This window comes from Corticium candelabrum, chromosome 2 (genome assembly GCF_963422355.1).
Source record: "Corticium candelabrum chromosome 2, ooCorCand1.1, whole genome shotgun sequence".
In the NCBI taxonomy this organism is placed as follows: domain Eukaryota; kingdom Metazoa; phylum Porifera; class Homoscleromorpha; order Homosclerophorida; family Plakinidae; genus Corticium; species Corticium candelabrum.
This window is the reverse complement of record NC_085086.1, coordinates 10,000,436-10,017,819: the sequence shown is the minus strand read 5'-3', so window position 1 is coordinate 10,017,819 and position 17,384 is coordinate 10,000,436. Positions and strand designations below refer to the sequence as shown.

The 17,384-nt window shown below is 39.7% G+C and overlaps 3 protein-coding genes across 4 annotated transcripts in view; 1 reads left to right on the top strand and 2 right to left on the bottom strand.

Annotated features, from left to right (window-relative positions):
- Window positions 1-574, bottom strand: part of LOC134176524 (collagen alpha-1(IV) chain-like) — a 21,509-nt gene extending 20,935 nt beyond the window's left edge. The window contains exon 1 of the mRNA XM_062643191.1: window positions 410-574. Coding sequence (XP_062499175.1) covers window positions 410-574 — 165 coding nt within the window. The remainder of the gene's footprint in view (window positions 1-409) is intronic.
- A 3,966-nt stretch (window positions 575-4,540) lies between these two features.
- On the bottom strand, window positions 4,541-7,617 carry LOC134176192 (complement factor B-like). The gene is made up of 5 exons (XM_062642877.1): window positions 7,410-7,617; window positions 6,758-7,353; window positions 6,505-6,696; window positions 5,721-6,440; window positions 4,541-5,660 (listed from the first exon to the last, which is right to left on the bottom strand). Exons 1-5 carry the CDS (start codon window positions 7,484-7,486, stop codon window positions 4,768-4,770), a joined length of 2,478 nt encoding a protein of 825 aa, XP_062498861.1. The 5' UTR covers window positions 7,487-7,617; the 3' UTR covers window positions 4,541-4,767.
- A 2,304-nt stretch (window positions 7,618-9,921) lies between these two features.
- Window positions 9,922-17,384, top strand: part of LOC134198576 (serine/threonine-protein phosphatase 6 regulatory ankyrin repeat subunit A-like) — an 11,998-nt gene continuing 4,535 nt past the window's right edge. Inside the window, exons 1-4 of one of the 2 annotated variants that reach the window (XR_009972863.1) lie at window positions 9,922-10,090; window positions 10,156-10,269; window positions 10,336-10,511; window positions 16,481-16,813. Coding sequence is in view for 1 of the 2 variants with exons in the window: in XM_062667992.1 (XP_062523976.1) it covers window positions 16,802-16,813 (12 nt within the window). In the remaining variant the exon portion in view is untranslated. Of the gene's footprint in view, window positions 10,091-10,155; window positions 10,270-10,335; window positions 10,512-16,292; window positions 16,814-17,384 lie in introns of those variants that run through there. The other variant, XM_062667992.1, reaches the window with a different exon arrangement.

The window sequence follows — 17,384 nt, the reverse complement described above, 5'->3', positions numbered from 1 at the left end:
ATGATAGCCATCCTAACTTCATCCACCTTGTTGGTGTCTCGGCTAAGGCTGTGAGCAAAGTACTTAGTGGTGCAAAGTGTATGCACTTGTTGGTGGTACCATATAACCAGTGATTTCTGTTGTCTTAAAGTTATGGATTAGGGTTAGGGGTCGTTCAAAATTAATAATAACAGTGTCCCTGCAGGGGCAAAAACCAGATAACAAGGTAATAAGTTACTATCACTGTGTTGTAGCTGAACAGATACGAGAATGTCGTGTTCGGTCTCCCTGCGGAAAGATCTCCCACACACGCATCTATCGATTGTTTCTTTTTGGTTAGCATTTAGAGCAGTATGCTGTTGAGTTTGTAGATTTGTTATTGCTATAGTTGGCAGACAATCTTTGACCAGAACCTTCCACTTTGTTCTACCTTGAGCGAGGGTGGACCAATTTGCCTCGAACACATCCATGTTTTTCCAGTCATTTGACACTGCATCTCTCCATCTCTTTTTAGCACCATAGCATGTCCTTTCAGAGGGTAGTTCTCCAAATAGAATTTGTTTAGGAGAACGAGTGGAGTCCATTTGGGCAACATGCCCTAGTCAGCATAACCGATGGGACATTAAAACATCAGACATTCAAGCCATCATTGCTTGTTCTTCTTCTGGTATTCTCACTCGTGCAAACTTGCTACAAACTTGCTTTGCAAGACCAAGTAGGGATTGGGACCCTACCAACTGCCACACGGTTTGCAATCACTAGGTCAGCTCCTGGCCATGAACACTTGTTACACGTTACTGGGATACACCATTTGGAGGTGGCTGACCAACGTACCCCTTTTTGAGGACACATGCACACACACACACACACACACACACATTGCGCATGTGCATTTCTAAGTTTGCTGTGCGTTGATCATCTACAATATGATTGTTCTGTTGCAGATGATAAACAAATTTGTAGTTTGACAGCAACTTGCCCCGTGTCTTTCGACAGCAACTAGAGTAGTCGATGATTATGCAGTTTCTCTTTGGTTCAAAAGAACAGTGCACCTAAGGTAGCTGAATGATCTTCAATAACGAATATAGTTTGTAACAGTTTACTGATGGACTGATCGTCTGTTTTGCCAGAAATAACACTTCCTAGTCATAGACTCTGTGGCCTATGAACAGGTTCCCAGAATTTCACTACAAATCTGGAAAGATCTGCTTTATTGAGACTAACTCTCATAAACGCTGAGAAAACTGCAACCTTTACAAGAGCAGTGGTTTACCATAGTTTGCCATACTCCAGAAGTGGTCCTCATGTAGCAGGCTTGTGGAAGTTGACAGGGATGGTGTCAAACTTTATGGAATTGTGCTGTAGTATGTTTTGGTTGAATCTGCATGAGTTGTAGTTGGTCACATTATATGACTGTATTATAATTAGTTGAATGTATTATAATTATGAAGTAGATCATCAAGAACAATAGAGCTTTTTGTATATACAATAAAGTAAGTTAACATTTGTTCACAAGTGTCACTACAGCTATAAGTAAGCTCTGCGTTGTTCAACATTCATGTATGCATGTACAGCACTGCCATTTCAAACTTGTCTTTGTAATTTGTTTACTATCTGACATGTGTGCACCAGAATAACATAGAGAGAGTTGAGTTAAAGCAAACAACAGGCCTATGTTTGGTAGCAATTGAACGTTATCTTCTTGTAATTCTAGAGCTTTGATTATTTGAAATTTGCCAATCAGTATTGACATATCTGATCACTACGTCCTCAAATATGCAGTTTAGGAACTAAAACTGATCAAGTCAACTTCTACTGTCTATGTCAATGTTTTGATAAAATTTGAATAATTGATATTAATATTTTCATATAATACAGTTATTTGTACTCAACTTTGGCAGAGACCCAGCAGTGAATAATGTCTCCATGTGCTGTATAAAGTTGAAGTTTGACAGACACACATCCTATTCTAATTATATTTCTGTTGATGGTATTCGTCGTTTAAACCAAACAAAAGGTTTGGTAGCAATTGAATTTTATCTTCTTGTAATCCTAGAAATCCGATTATTTGAAATCTGCCAATCAATATTGACATATCTGATCACTGCGTCCTCAAATATGCAGTTTACGAACTAAAACAGCTCAAGTCAACTTCTACTGTTTATGTTAATTAATGTTTTGATAAAATTTGAATAATTGATATTAATATTTTCATATAATACGGTTATTTGTACTTAACTTTGGCAGTGACCCAGCAGTGAATTGCAATGTCTCCATGTGCTGTCTACAGTTGAAGTTTGATAGACATAAATCCTATTCTAATTTTTTGTGTTGATGGTATGAGTTGTTTAAGAATTATGAAGTTCTATAGCAATTGAATGTTATTTTTTTGTAAATTCTTGTAGTACCGTATAAATTATGTGGCATCTACTGATTAATATTTACACATTGTTTACCAATTATGCAAGTGTTCAACTTGACTGGGGCATGATTGTACATAATCTTTTAAAGTTTTCATAATTGATATTATCGATTTGATGTTTCAAATTTTATATATATATCTAGTCTAGCTAGTATGCTGTATGTCCATCAACTAGCTCATCCGCTATTGAATCAAAACTTTCATACAACATTGAAAATTTACATGCCATATATCTATATCTAGCTAGGGTGTATCTATAGCTATCTTATTTCAATGGTCACACAAGCAGAGTCCAACGCACTCCAGCTGAATATTGGTGGAGTACTACAAGATTCTGTGGGTTCTTTTCTGCCCCAAGAAATTGCCTGACAACTTGCAACATTTGATAATACATCCCAAAATAGCTAGGTAGTAACAAAATAGAAACACGCTAGAACAGCAATTCAAAATACATCAACCATCTACCTAATCTAGCTATAGCATGCAATTCCTTGTAGTTGTTACAATGTAGATGATCATCCATCCTCCTTTGAGCTAAAACGAACGTTGAATTGCCCGTATGCTTATCTACTAGACAAAGGGTTCAAATGTGCCTCCACACTGTCGGTTAATTAGCATGCATGAAAGAGCATGCAGGAGGTATAGTCTAGTACTGTAGCGAGCAGAGTCGTATTCAGAAACTCAGTCTAGACAGTGAACATCTAGAGACGCTATAGGTTTACCACCTTAGCATCGGCTCCAACTCTGTGCACAAGTTGGCAGAGAAGCATTTCAACACGTCTTCGCAGATATCCAGGACTGCAGATATACTGTTTGTCAACCTCTTGTAAGGCGGTCATTTCTGCCACGACTGCTGCCATCTCTGTTGCACGTCGATTGGTATTGTAGCTACCGTCATCGACTATTGTACTGTATTGTAGTCTACGTAGACCCATGCCGCTTTCCTGTGCAGTCACAAATGTATAGTGAAGTGATCAAAGTGAAGTTAATGTGTTAGGTACCACCCATACAGCAAGGGTCAGCTTGTCATTGCCAGCTAAGATGTGGCTTTGAATTCCGTGGCTAGTATTGTGACCGCATGGCGGCATATGAGGAGTCTCAACGTTGTAACTCAGAAATCGAGATATGTGGAGGACATATGATACAAAATACATCTTTTTAAAGCGCTGATACGCTGGGGTATACCACTATTAGATTTTTTCTCAAGGTTCAGATGAGTACGTTCATACAGTATTTTTGCCATAGCAAAGCAATTCTGACTTAATTCATCATACAATGGATGGTCAAAGTTGGAATTCTACAAAAACCAATGCCTTCTTAATTGTCTTTTTGTTTTGTTTTACCTGGTATTGTGCAGGTTTAGATGAGAGTTCTATATATCTGATTCTGCAAATTTATCTCTGCCTGCAGCAGCATGTCTAAAAAGAAAGCTGAAAATTTGTAAAAAAATCACGTGAGTTTTATACGTAACTGTTATTTTCTGATTGCTGAGGGCATCAAATTACAAGCAAGACAATAACTGAAATAAAGAGTTTACGGTTTATATGAAGTAAAAATTTATTTGCATACTTTTTGCTATTTGCCACTTGTATTTCATGTATTACGGTTTAATGTACATGAATTGAGCTAATAAACTAAAATGCTCTTTTTTGCATGTGTGTGTGTGTGTGTGTGTGTGTGTGTGCGTGCGTGCGTGCCTGCCTGCCTGCCTGAGTGCGTGCATGCGTGCGTGCGTGCGTGCGTGTGTGTGGTGTGTGTGGTGTGTGGTGTGGTGTGGTGTGGTGTGGTGTGTGTGTGTGTGTGTGTGTGTGTGTGTGTGTGTGTGTGTGTGTGTGTGTGTGTGTGTGTGTGTGTGTGTGTGTGTGTGTGTGTGTGTGTGTGTGTGTGTGTGTGTGTGTGTGTGTGTGTGTGTGTGTGTACACGCAACTTACCGTACATTGTTGTAAATTCTCTGCTTTTATTAAGTTTGGAAATAGTTTATGTCCTTTCTGTGGGAATGTTCTATTTGTTACAAGTTGAAACATCTGCTATCTTTGAGAAAGCCAACTGATTTTTTGTGCGATTTTGTGGAGGCAATTAAGGGTATTAAGCATGTGGTGTTACACTGGCGACAGATGCAGCATTATGATGTTAAAGCAATTAATTGCAGTGCAAACTTGAGGCCTACAGCTAACACTCTATTTTCAACAACAGCAATTTGTGATTGTTGCGAACATGCATGCAACCAATGAAGCATTATATATAATGCAACACGTCAGTAGCACAAAACAGTGAACTAACTACGACTGTGTCAATCACTGTCTTTAGTTCTTATGCCTAAACTAATACCCGTTCTTTGAGAAATACTCCATGGGAAGTTGATTGGATTAGACCACATTAATTGATGGTCTGTCCTGGCAACTGCAGTCGGACTCATCGACGCAAAATCTGCACGAGTGCTTTTCTATTTTCTCATCTATCCAAGAGTTGATTTCGTTATTGCAGACATTGGTAAAGATATCATACTTTCGAGCTCGCTTGCATCCTTCTCCCCAGCTGACAACTCCAGTCAACACCCATCCGAGTTCACTTTCTGTTTTACAAAACAAAGGGCCTCCACTGTCACCTTTGCAAACGCCCTTCTCCCCTGATGCATCGCCAGCGCAAAACATCCTGGGTGTAATTGGATATTCAGAAAGTTCTTTGCACGCCTCCTTATCTGCAACTGGTAGTTCAATGTGGTGCAGATGCGTCGACAAATGGAAAGCTTCTCCTTCCTGGTAGTCAGTGGCTCCCCATCCGGCTGCTGTGCACTTTTTGCCTGTTTTGTACAGATCTGTTGTCTTGTTACAGTCAGGCATACAAACTTTTCTTACGTAATGGTTGTAGCTAACGTTGCAACTTAGTTTGAGTATTGCAATATCGTAATCCAACGTGATAGGACTGTATGAAGGATGAATCAAAATTTCGTCAACTTTATGTGTATCCTCGGTCTTTTCGTCTACCAATCGATCAGTGTTACCAACAACAACCAGCACGTCGTCTTTCTTGTATGCAGTGTTATTGTCGGGCTTAAGGCAATGTGCCGCTGTAAGCACGTGACAGTTGCCTATGAGTGCACCTCCACAAATCATAGTTTCCTTTTTGTTCTTGCCTTTACCCAAAGCGTAAATTCCCACCATCCACGGCCATGCTCCTAAACTACTTCTGCAATGATCGTCTAGTTGGTCCCTGCATTTCTTCTCCTTGACTGCCGTTCTACCACACTGTTTTCCATACTCTGAAAGAACACAGTGCAAACATGCTGATCACTGTAACCGTCTTTTACAATTATGCTTACCTAGGGGTACTTCAACAGCTTTTCTAGCAAACTTCTCTATGTCTCCAGGTTCTCTTACAGCGTAAAAGTTATCATGCCCTGACGCTATTCGTTTTAGTGAGTCCCATCCTTTTTGGGATTCTCCAATAGCAATTGTGTAGATTTCTACATTAGAAGTTGTTTTTAGTTCTGTGGCTTTTGTTTCCGGATTACCTCCCCAATTATTCTGCCCGTCTGACAAGAGAAACAAAGCTATCTTGCAGTCATTCCTCGCTTCTGATAGTATGACGTCCACAATATAATCAAATGCAACATTTACGAAAGTTGATCCGCCAGTGAAAATTGCGTTCTTTACTATTTCCAATGCCTCTGCTGTTGTGATAGTATTACTAAACCTAATATATACTTTAACTTCTACGTCATAAGTTATAAAGTATACTCTTTCCGTCCCAAGACTTAGATAAAAAAGTCGAAGAATTATAGCCACAAAATCGATGCTTTTATTGAAACCCTTTACCGAAACACTGAGTGAGGTGTCAACAGCGAATATAAGATCTACGCATCCCTCCCCTAAGACTACCGTTTTACCCTGGCATGCTGATCGAGGAGTGTCAGCTAGATTTGGTTCTATCGTCGAGCTGGGAACTATAGTCGTTTGATTAGATCTAACACACGCTATTGTCCTATCGATAAATGACTCTCGAAACCGAGCAGCAAGCACGTCCGGGTTCTCGAAAATTTCTAGATATCAATCCAAGCACAAGTTAGATAAAACTCTTTCTTGCACGTTTCATTTTCTTGTTACCTATACATTCAGTCTGTTGTCCATCCCAGAAAGGGTTCTTTGCATTTGATTTTGTGCACATTCTCCAAACAGATCCTTTTCTTTCGTATCCAGTATTGCACCCAAATGATGCCATATGGTTTACTGCAAAGGAAGTGACTATAATATAACCATTGTCTGGAATGCCTGGATCAGGACAAGTAACTAAACCTTCTACGAAATAAACAAAAAGCGCTGCAACAAATCTGATAGTCATAAGTATTACAAAGCTTACTAATGCATGTGTGCTTCCTTGCGCTTGGGTACCAAAATCCGTCTTTTGGGCAGATTCGATATGGCACTCCATCTAGGCCAAATCCTGTCGGGCACGTGTAATTGACGCGAAAACCTACCGGAAATTTAAGCCTGCTGTCGCTCGTCACACACGATGTACCGCCTGGTTGAGGTGCAGGAGGAGGAGGTCCGCAAGGGTACAAATCTATGCAGCGAGGAATATTGTCAAGCGGAGACCACTTTCCTGTCTCTAGACAGCGAAGTATGTGAGATCCGGTGAAGTTATAATCCTTTTTGCAACTGTAGGTTGCTTTTGTACCAAATGGATAAACAGGACCCGGACGAGATGTCGAGGCTATTGCATTAGTGAGAGGCAAGTGGCCGCAGCCGATGAGAATACATTTAGTCTTTTTCTTTTCTGAGGGAATCCATTTACCATTCGTACATATTCTCCGTTTTGTTCCTCTCAATTCGTAGTTTGATTTGCAACTGTACTTTACCGATGTGCCGTCTTTGATGCGTTTATTGCTACGAGAAGAAGGCGAGACTTTCAGTTTCCCTCCTGGTTTTGGCGCTGCAGGTGGCTTTCCACAGAATCTAGCAGAGACGATAACAATGAAATGCTATAGAGAAGCACATTTCCTAAACTTTACTTTGCAGCCGACGTCAATGTGACTAATACAGTTAGGCAGACTCCAAAGATAAAATACGAGCCCCCAAAGAGATGCATAGTGCTTCTTCCTGCGTTTCGATTGTCTGTTGAAGTGATCAAGCAGTGTTAAGCTCCTCCCTTGACTCGAAGGGCGTTCTGTCATTAACAGATACGATGTGCCATTACTATAACCAACACACCCACCAATATTGCAGAAAAAGAGTTGCTGGACAATTACAATATTATTTTCCACCTTTAAAAATTTGTTTATAAAATATTTTTAGACGTTTTGTATAATTGCAGGACTGACTGTTATTACCAAGAAGCTAGCTCAATACTAACCAGGCTGCTGATGTACAAACGAAAACGAACCATTCGAATATTCTTCTAATACGGCAGACCTTCCCTGATAAGAATTTTGCCTGATTTTTGAATTATTTAAAATAATATAGTACTTCTTGCCAAATTTTAGCCAAGTCGGTCAGACAATTGACTTGTTTATTCTCATACTTAATAATATCCTGCAATTTTTGAATCTGCTTTATTGAAGTTATGATTCTATACAACTCACCATTCTAGAGAGACATTCTCCATTTTTGTGCAGTCACAATAATTGTCTAGTGAAGTGGTCAACGTGAGATGAAATTTATGTGTGAAGTACCAGCCATACTAGAAGGCCCAGCTTGTCATTAGCAGCCAAGATGCATGATTTGATTATGTGGCTAGTACTCTCAAGTGACTGTGGCCGCAAAGAAGAGTCTCAACTTAGTATCTCAGTAATCAAGATATGTGGATGTAGAATGATACTAAAATGTGTCACAGCACGGAATATGCTGTGGTTTATACCGCCAATAGATTTTGGTAAGATTAAGATTAGTAAATGCAGTATTTGCGGCAACATGTATACACAGGTGCATAATAAGCAGTTTAACTTTGAGTGAAATCCATTCCTCAACTAGGAGTGTGGGTAAAACATGTTGAAATTCAGGCAGCGAGTGACAGCTGCCATATGCCTGTGTGTGTGTGCTCTCCCGTTCCCACAACTAGACAAATCAGGTGGCTACGTTTCAAGCCATCCTACAGTCGTCAAGTTCCGGACATATCACAACTGCTACAGTGGTCACTGTTGTACACCAATGGTCATTTTGAAATAGCACACACTGGTTGTCATTATGACAGTTTCCTGAGCTGCCAGATGACAACAAAGATATGAGGTCTGATAGGATCAATGACAATATAACCAATAGTGACAGTGATTAACTACGTCACTTCCGTACCTGCAGAACAGATTCTGCTAGAAAGAATCTAAAGAGGTAGTTACTTGGCATCGTTTGTAAGGTTTTTCAATACTGCAATAATCAGAGACTGGTTATATTTTGTAGCCCTTGTACACTGTTTGTAGCATCATGTTAAGACAAAGTTGTTACTTAACAGAGAACCACTGATACTGTAACCTGGTTACTTGATGAGGTGTGAAAGTCACCTCATTCTTATGAGTAATGAAACAGTCTCTTCTTGAATATTGTGAACACATGTGTTGTAATTGAAAGCACGACAATTACATAACAAATTGGAATTAGAAAAAGGCAGTTCTTAATCAGTTAGAATTAGGTGGCCAAATTTATTTAGAGAGCAACACATTAAGCAACAAAAGTTGGCGTGTGACATCTACCCAGGTTAGAGTTGATGGTTAATACTGGCACCAATGACACTGGAGTGGTACAAGCTGTAGCAGAATCTGAGATTACGAGCATACTATGTGCGTACTGTATGCATGTAGACTACATAGCAGATTTCACCTGGACTTTAAATTAATTGAAGGCTGTTGGGAATTTCCTGTAACTGTATGCTAGTTAAATCTTTTTGGACTAGGACCAGTAAGATAACTAGCTTGTGAAAGTTTTTGGTATATATAGAATAGCTATCTAAGATACACTATTGCTATTGCATTTGAATTGCATGCCTATAGCTATGAACTAATTAACCCACCGTCCCATGCACTGGCCACTCCATTGCCATAATACAATTATATGGCGCAATATTTAATCATAATATTTAAACAAACACACATAAATATTCTTAGTGTGGTGGTGGTGGTGCTGGTGGTGGTGGTTGTGGTGGTGGTGGTGGTGGTGGTGGTTGAGGTTCTGGTGGTGATGGTGGTGGTGGTTGTGGTGGTTGTGGTGGTTGTGGTGGTGGTGGTGGTGGTGGTGGTGGTGGTGGTGGTGGTGGTGGTGGTGGTGGTGGTGGTGGTTGTGGTGGTGGCGATCATGATGATGACGAGGAGGATGATGATGAGCGTTTATGAAACCATTCAGCTAGCTAGTCCTGTGGACTGATCTGGTACCCTGCCACACAAGCACAGCTACAACATGTACAGTCTCAGTCATTAGTATACTGTATACTGTATCTACATAAAAGACTAAGATAGTGATGGAATCAATATTAGTTGTTTATACAACAGTTTGAATTATTTCAAATTACTTGACTGTATGATTGGCTTTGGTAGATGATTTCACAGGGACGGGTCACCTTCTTGAAGCAAAATGCTTTCTCACGATAATTAGTTTGTTGGTATGGAATCAGTTTTTGAAATGTGGATGAGCAGTACATATGACAATTCAACGTTAATTCCCAAGTTGTTGTCAAAGAATGATGGATAGCCATATAGTACAAGCACAAGTAAGTGTTGTTATGCAGAGAGATCGACTGGGAGAATTAATTGCTAAGACAATGTAATTGCTAAGGAGAAACGATTTGACTGGAGTGATTCTACTTTTGGCATTACTTGGAAGAGCCTACGATGTACCTCATCGTAAACTGTACTGGACTGTGGCACATTGACGGTACAACCACATTAGGTCAGTGCACTGTATCACATCAGTAATGTCAACTGCAATGCTATTTTGAATGTTGTTTTGTTGAAGATGGAGACTGGTGTTGCATAGTGGTATTGATATGTACAGTTGACTGCCTGTCGGTCTGAGAGGTAGTACCATTACTGGAAGAAGTGTTCATTATCAGTGAATTAAATGACTATGGACAGATGTCTACCAAGGTTGTCTAGCATTATTCTACTTGTTGCAAGAAATGGAAAATGAAGGTCTGTCACTGTATTTAACTTAATATTTTTACATTTGCCATTTGCTGCCTGGCATTATATCTTAGGTTGCCAGGAAGTTTAGTTTAATCGGCCCAGTTGCTGTGGTTGTGTAGGTAGCATTGCAGTAAGAATCTGTCGGGCTTTTGTCACAGGTTAAATGCTAACCTACAATAGGACACTTGACTAGGCTTGCTCTTAAATGGTGTACCAGCATGTGTTTGGTGTGTGGGAAGGAGATGCGGATGTCAAAAGAAGAAAGTTGATCATATCATGTGAATGGTCATGTGAATGGTCTCTCTATTTTCTCATCATTATCTTGGGAAATTTCCATTATTAATATCCTGCTATAATCTTTATATATTATAACTCCTTTACAACTCTGATAGACTTGTTCCAGTCCAAGAATCTATTTCCAACTAAAATTTAATTGATGGCTGCAATTATGTCAAAACTAATAGAGGTAATACGTCAGGTTCAGTTATAGTTTATTATTTATAAAAGCAACTGTATTTTCCTATTCACTATTGCAACAGTGAGTGCAATTTGTGCTTGTCTGGCTGTAACAATGCCTTCCTCAGATTTCTGCTGCATTGTACTGTTAGGTTTGGGGAATACTGGCACTCCTATAAACCTGTGTCTTGATGGTGGTTATGTAGCAAGTGTCTGTTGTAATACAGTAGTGTGTGTTTGTGTAATAGTGCTGCTGGAACCAATTGATATATTCGTGTTTCCCTCATATTTAGGATTAATTTTATTGTATACAGTGTAATGAAGCTGTCCAAAATACCTAACCAGTTCATTCACTGAATGGATATCCTGTTTTAGAAAATGTAGTCTTTTGTCATCTTTTCTGCTGATCCATAAACCAGTTTCTCAACCCGTCCATAATTGATGGTACTTCATGCTCAAGCTTTTTTGAACTCCATTTCTCTCTTATTCACTCTGTGATTGTGTACTATATGTAGTTTATAGATGGCACGTTGGTAGTAAGAGTTATATAGAGGAAATTTTGAGGTAAAGTGTCTTTTGCTATCCGTTACGTGTCACTCAGTCCTAAGCATGTTTAAAACTATGTCTGAAATAGGTTTAGGCAAAGCTGTTTAGGTTAAATGTTAAACAAGTCTAACACTAGTGGAGACATGCCAATATTGTAAACCTGCTTGACTAAACTTAACTTGTTAGCTTCTAGTGGAGACACTGCATGATGGCTGAATAAACATACATGTTATACACTGGTCTGTATGTAGTATAATGACATATATACCATATTACCTCACATTTTCAGGGGCGGATACAGGATTCTCGGATAGGGGTTCCGTGACGTCACAAAGGTTAGGATCAGCCACGCCTCCATTTAATCATCTATAGCATAGAACGGAAGTATGTGTTAATTAAAGAATCTGCAGTACTGGACAATTTGAATTGATTTTGCAAGCCTACTTGCCTTTTGTTAGATAGGCAAATGTTACCACTTTTTCTTTTTTTTTCGAAAAAAGCATGTATAGATCGACATATATATATATATATATATATATATATATATATATATATATATATATATATATATATATATATATATATATATATATATATGATGGCATGTCCACTGATAACAGTGATGACTCTCTTTAGTGTCCTCTGTGTTTCTGGTGGGATTTAACACCTGCTTTTGAACGGCATTCCTTTCCACAAGATTGGCAAACAAATGACTTGTTGGTAGAAACAATTTGTTCTTTCCGTTTCTGACGTTGAGCTTGAAGATGTCTAATACGATTTTCTTCAAACTGTTGGAGTGATGAATGGCAGAGAGATCTCCAGTTTGTTCTATCACAGGATAGTTTCTCAAACTGCAGGAAGTCAATCCCACTAGATTTCATATTAGCCTTGATAGAATCTTTATAACGTAATTTAGGAGCACCTTGATGACGATGGCCCTGTTCCAGTTGACCAAAAAGGAGTTGTTTGGGAATTCTATCATTAGGCATTCGAGACATGTGACCAGCCCAGCGAAATTGGCATTTCATAACAAAAGATTCAATACCACTGATGTTACAATGAGATAATACTTCTGTGTTGGATATATAGTCAGTCCACTGGATTCCACACATGCGGCGAAGACATAATATATATATATATATATATATATATATATATATATATATATATATATATATATATATATATATATATATATATATATGTATATATATATACATGGTTTCATGAAATTGTGATGTTGTGATCATCAAATACATTTTCATGAGATGGAAAATATCTACTTTGAAACATTATCATCGCAAGGAAGTAGTGGTGTTTGAGCTGGGCCAAAATGCCAAGGTTTGATTTCAACTAGCACTTTCAGCCTTCAGGTCCCGGAAGATATGGGGACGCAGATCACACAGAGCCACATCTGCCACACCTTTTCTCCTGGCTGCAAGCCTGAAATGCCTCGATTTTACAGAAAGAAGCCTTCGCAACGTTTTTTGAGTGTCTTGTCAACTTGAAATGTGAAAGGACTAGCTTCTTTCAAGCGATGACTTTTTAGGGCAGCCAAACAAAGCTGTCAACTGACGATGTGAAGCCGTTCAGCACGTTTTTCCATGTGCTGAATTGGTGCATTGTGTCAGATGTTTGCGTTTAGTAGGCTGCAAAAAGAGTAGGAATACCGTACGACTCACTCGTACTGTCCGACTGCTGGTACGCGGTCATCGCCGCGTGATGACGTCACGTAAAAGTTTAGGCAGTTTCATGGAACCCCCGGAACCCCTCTAGATCAGCCAGTGATTTTATGGCATGTCGTTTCCTAGCGAGGTTTAGCAGACTGCTCTTATTCTTAGGGAGTTTACACAGTTCTGCAGGTACAGTGCTAATAGTTTTTGGAAACAGCAAGTACGTTATAACATAATCTTAAAATTAAGCAGCAGAATCAGTCTAAACAGCTAATTCAGGTTCCTCTTCATCATTGCCTCCTTCTTCATCTTCGTCTTCGGTGTCTGTGAGACCTGTGTGGGCTGTCCTCAGATGCCTCCTCAGCTGTGCCACATGCAATTTCTTCTTCAGCCATGCTAATAATAACATTGATAGCAATAGTTTCCTCAGTCCTACCGGGAATCCTATACGTACCCCGGTCAATACCAGCACCCCCGTCTTATAACAGCATGCTGGTTTAGTTGCACAGTTGTCAGATTGGCAGTCTTCTTGACCCCGGCTATAATGGCATGCTGTAAAATGTGAGGTAATACGGTAGGCAAACAGCCAAGTACATGCTATTGGGATGGTCTTTCACATAATGGCTTTGGTTAATGAAATCCATTCCATCATTATTTAGTTCTTTTTGCATGAGATGTACTTTGAATTGTATAAGTGTAGGTTGTGGTATGATTAGAGTGCTATATAGCTTTTACCGCACAAGGAGCAGGGTTATTGCTGTAAGCAAAGCCGAGGGCTATAACCTCGCACCGAAAGCCATAAAGCACTAATCATACAATATGTTATTTATACGTGATGTGCAAATATAAGTGAGAGTGCAATAATAACCGGAAGTAACTTATTGCATGCTGGCTGTGCAATACATCATACATATATGTCACCTCAATACGCGCACGTAACTGGTCGCATGTCACGCGACCATGGTATAGCTGCTGGAGATGAGCTTTTGCATTCCAGACATTGCCGTTATGCTTGGAGTGTCGCAGAAAACAGTATAGAAGCACACTAGAGAGCATTATATGAACTCTTAGTGTGCCTACAGTGACATAAGGGATACGATTATAGATGAGCACGTATAAGGGCTTATGGATGGTAATCTTCAAGGACAAGAAACAATGTTGTGCAGAGACTGCAGTTGTTGAGAAGAACTGATTCCATGCACTGGAGTGATTGTTGGACAATTAATGCTTGGTTTATGTTACCGTATACCTCGTCTTATTAATTGATAGTCTTGAGCAGAGGTGACGGCAAAAGCTGTGGGTGTGGTGAGTTGGGACTAATGTCAGGTCAACGCGCAACAGGCTTGTAACCCTGTAGATAATTGGATACTGCTCTGCCGTAATAATTGCATTTTGGGCAGATAAAATTACGTGCTGTGCTGTCAAGTAACTTTTGGAATTCCCTAGTTATCAACCATCATTTGAGATACAGTCATCACCATAGCGCCATCACCACAGCGCAGCGCAGCGCCTTGGCGCCGCGCTATAGGGAAACCCCTGCATGGGTATGGTACAATAGTCTAATGTATTGTGAGATGCGTTCCTCCAATACAATAGTCTAATGTATTTTGAGATGCATCCCTCCAATACATAATAGTCTAATGTATTGTGAGATGCATCCCTCCAATACAATAGTCTAATGTATTGAGAGATGCATCCCTCCAATACTATAGTCTAATGTGAGATGCATCCCTCCAATACAATAGTCTAATGTATTGTGAAATGCATCCCTCCAATACTATAGTCTAATGTATTGTGAGATGCATCCCTCCAATACAATAGTCTAATGTATTGTGAGATGCATCCCTTCAATACAATAGTCTAGTATATTGTGACATGCATCCCTCCAATACAATAGTCTAGTATATTGAGAGATGCATCCCTCCAATACTATAGTCTAATGTATTGTGAGATGCATCCCTCCAATACAATAGTCTAATGTATTGTACGATGCATCCCTTCAATACAATAGTCTAGTATATTGTGAGATGCATCCCTCCAATACAATAGTCTAGTGTATTGTGAGATGCATCCCTCCAATACAATAGTCTAATGTATTGTGAGATGCGTTCCTCCAATGCAATAGTCTAATGTATTTTGAGATGCATCCCTCCAATACAAATTTTAATGTATTGTGAGCTGCATCCCACCAATACAATACCGGATTCGCCCGTAATAACGTTCATACTGAACTAACGCCGATGCCCGTGTATACGCTCATGGGTGACAGGTCAGAACTTTCAGACCGAAAAATGCCTCTGCCCAACTATAGGCACATGCCCAACTCTAGGCACATGCCCAAGTATAAGCCCAAGATACGCACATGTGCAGACAAAACAAAATGGGGTCGCAGAACATTCATCTCTGTTTTTGTGCATTTGATGAGTTGGTGTCAGTGTTGAGTGAAAGTGCTTACTGCTAGACCCGTACCTTTGTTGCAATTACCGACCCTGATGCTCTTGACGGGCTTCACGACCACGTGTGTATAGTGTTTAGTTTCTGCGTGTATGCTAGGTACTGTATGGATACCAGTACCTTTGATCTTGCAAATGGATAATTGCAAGCATTTGTGGTATTTCTGTCTTCAAGTATTTAGATGATGACTGGCCAAACGACAGCATTTTGCAACCATGTATACGCATAGGACCAAAATAACGCCCATGCCCTAGTATACGCCTGGAAAAAGTGTCTTTTCTATATGCCCAGGGCGTTATTACAGGCGAATATGGTAGTCTAGTATATTTTGATATGCATCCCTCCAACACAATAGTCTAATGTATTGTGAGATGCATCCCTCTAATACAATAGTTTGGTGTATTGTGAGATGCATCCCTCCGATACAATAGTCTAGTGTATTGTGAGATGCATTCCTCTAATACAATAGCCACGGGATTGTTAACCGTGTTGGACAGGGGTTGCTAGCTGCTCCCCATTTGTTTATTTATTTCAATAAATGGGTTTGACCGACCATGTAGTGTGAGACAGATAGACAGACAGACAGACAGACAGACAGACAGACAGACAGACAGACAGACAGATGGACAGACAGACAGACTGACAGACAGACACATATTGTAGACAGACAACAGATAGACAGATACACAGACAGACAGATACATGGACAAACATTGCTACATACAAACAGACTTAAAACTATTAGATAAACATTACTGCTGTCCATCATAGATATTAACTACCAGAATACCACACTACGTTGCTTTAGTAATTTTAACTAATCAATGATGTTATGTCCATGTGAAGAGTGGCGGTGACATCACACTGCTAGACAATGGCTTTGCAAGTCCTCTCTACTATGCTGCCAAATATGGTTGAATTGAGTGCGTTCATTATCTTCTATCGAAACACAAAGAGAATGAACGTAAAACAGTGACATGTCACTACATTGACGTGCCGTGTAAGGCTCCAAAATGGGAGACTGCGTTGTGGGTGGCAGTGAGACAGGGTTATGTCGAGATTGTGGCTCTGCTGGTGACGAGTGGCTGCCATTTGGAACAGCGAGATCCCAATGGATGGACTGTGCTTCACTCAGCTTGCAAGCGAAGTAATGTGGAAGTGGTAAAGATGCTTTTAAAGGTTTGTAGATTGTGTGGATACTGTAATGGTTGTGTGGAGATTTGTGTCAGATAGAATCATTGGTATATATGTATGTATAATACACTATCATGGGTATGATAGTGTATTATAAGGTGCATCCCTCTAATACAAAGTCTAATGTATTGTGAGATGCATCCCTCCAATACATAATAGTCTAATGTATTGTGAGATGCATCCCTCCAATACAATAGTCTAATGTATTGAGAGATGCATCCCTCCAATACTATAGTCTAATGTATTGTGAGATGCATCCCTCCAATACAATAGTCTAATGTATTGTGAGATGCATCCCTCCAATACATAATAGTCTAATGTATTGTGAGATGCATCCCTCCAATACAATAGTCTAATGTATTGTGAGATGCATCCCATCAATACAATACCGGATTCGCCCGTAACAACATTCATACCAAAATAACGCCCATGCCCTAGTATACGCCCGGAAGAAGTGTCTTTTCTATATGCCCAGGGTGTTATTACAGGCTAATATGGTAGTCTAGTAGATTGTGATATGCATCCCTCCAACACAATAGTCTAATGTATTGTGAGA

What these genes read in the sequence shown, in the direction of transcription:
- LOC134176192 (XM_062642877.1), bottom strand. Translation starts at nt 7,486, where the DNA reads ATGCATCTCTTTGGGGGCTCGTATTTTATCTTTGGAGTCTGCCTAACT. An exon ending in ACATTGACGTCGGCTGCAAA is followed by an intron (nt 7,354 to 7,409) that starts GTAAAGTTTAGG and finishes CGTCTCTGCTAG; the next exon opens with ATTCTGTGGAAAGCCACCTG. An exon ending in ACAACAGACTGAATGTATAG is followed by an intron (nt 6,441 to 6,504) that starts GTAACAAGAAAA and finishes ATTGATATCTAG; the next exon opens with AAATTTTCGAGAACCCGGAC.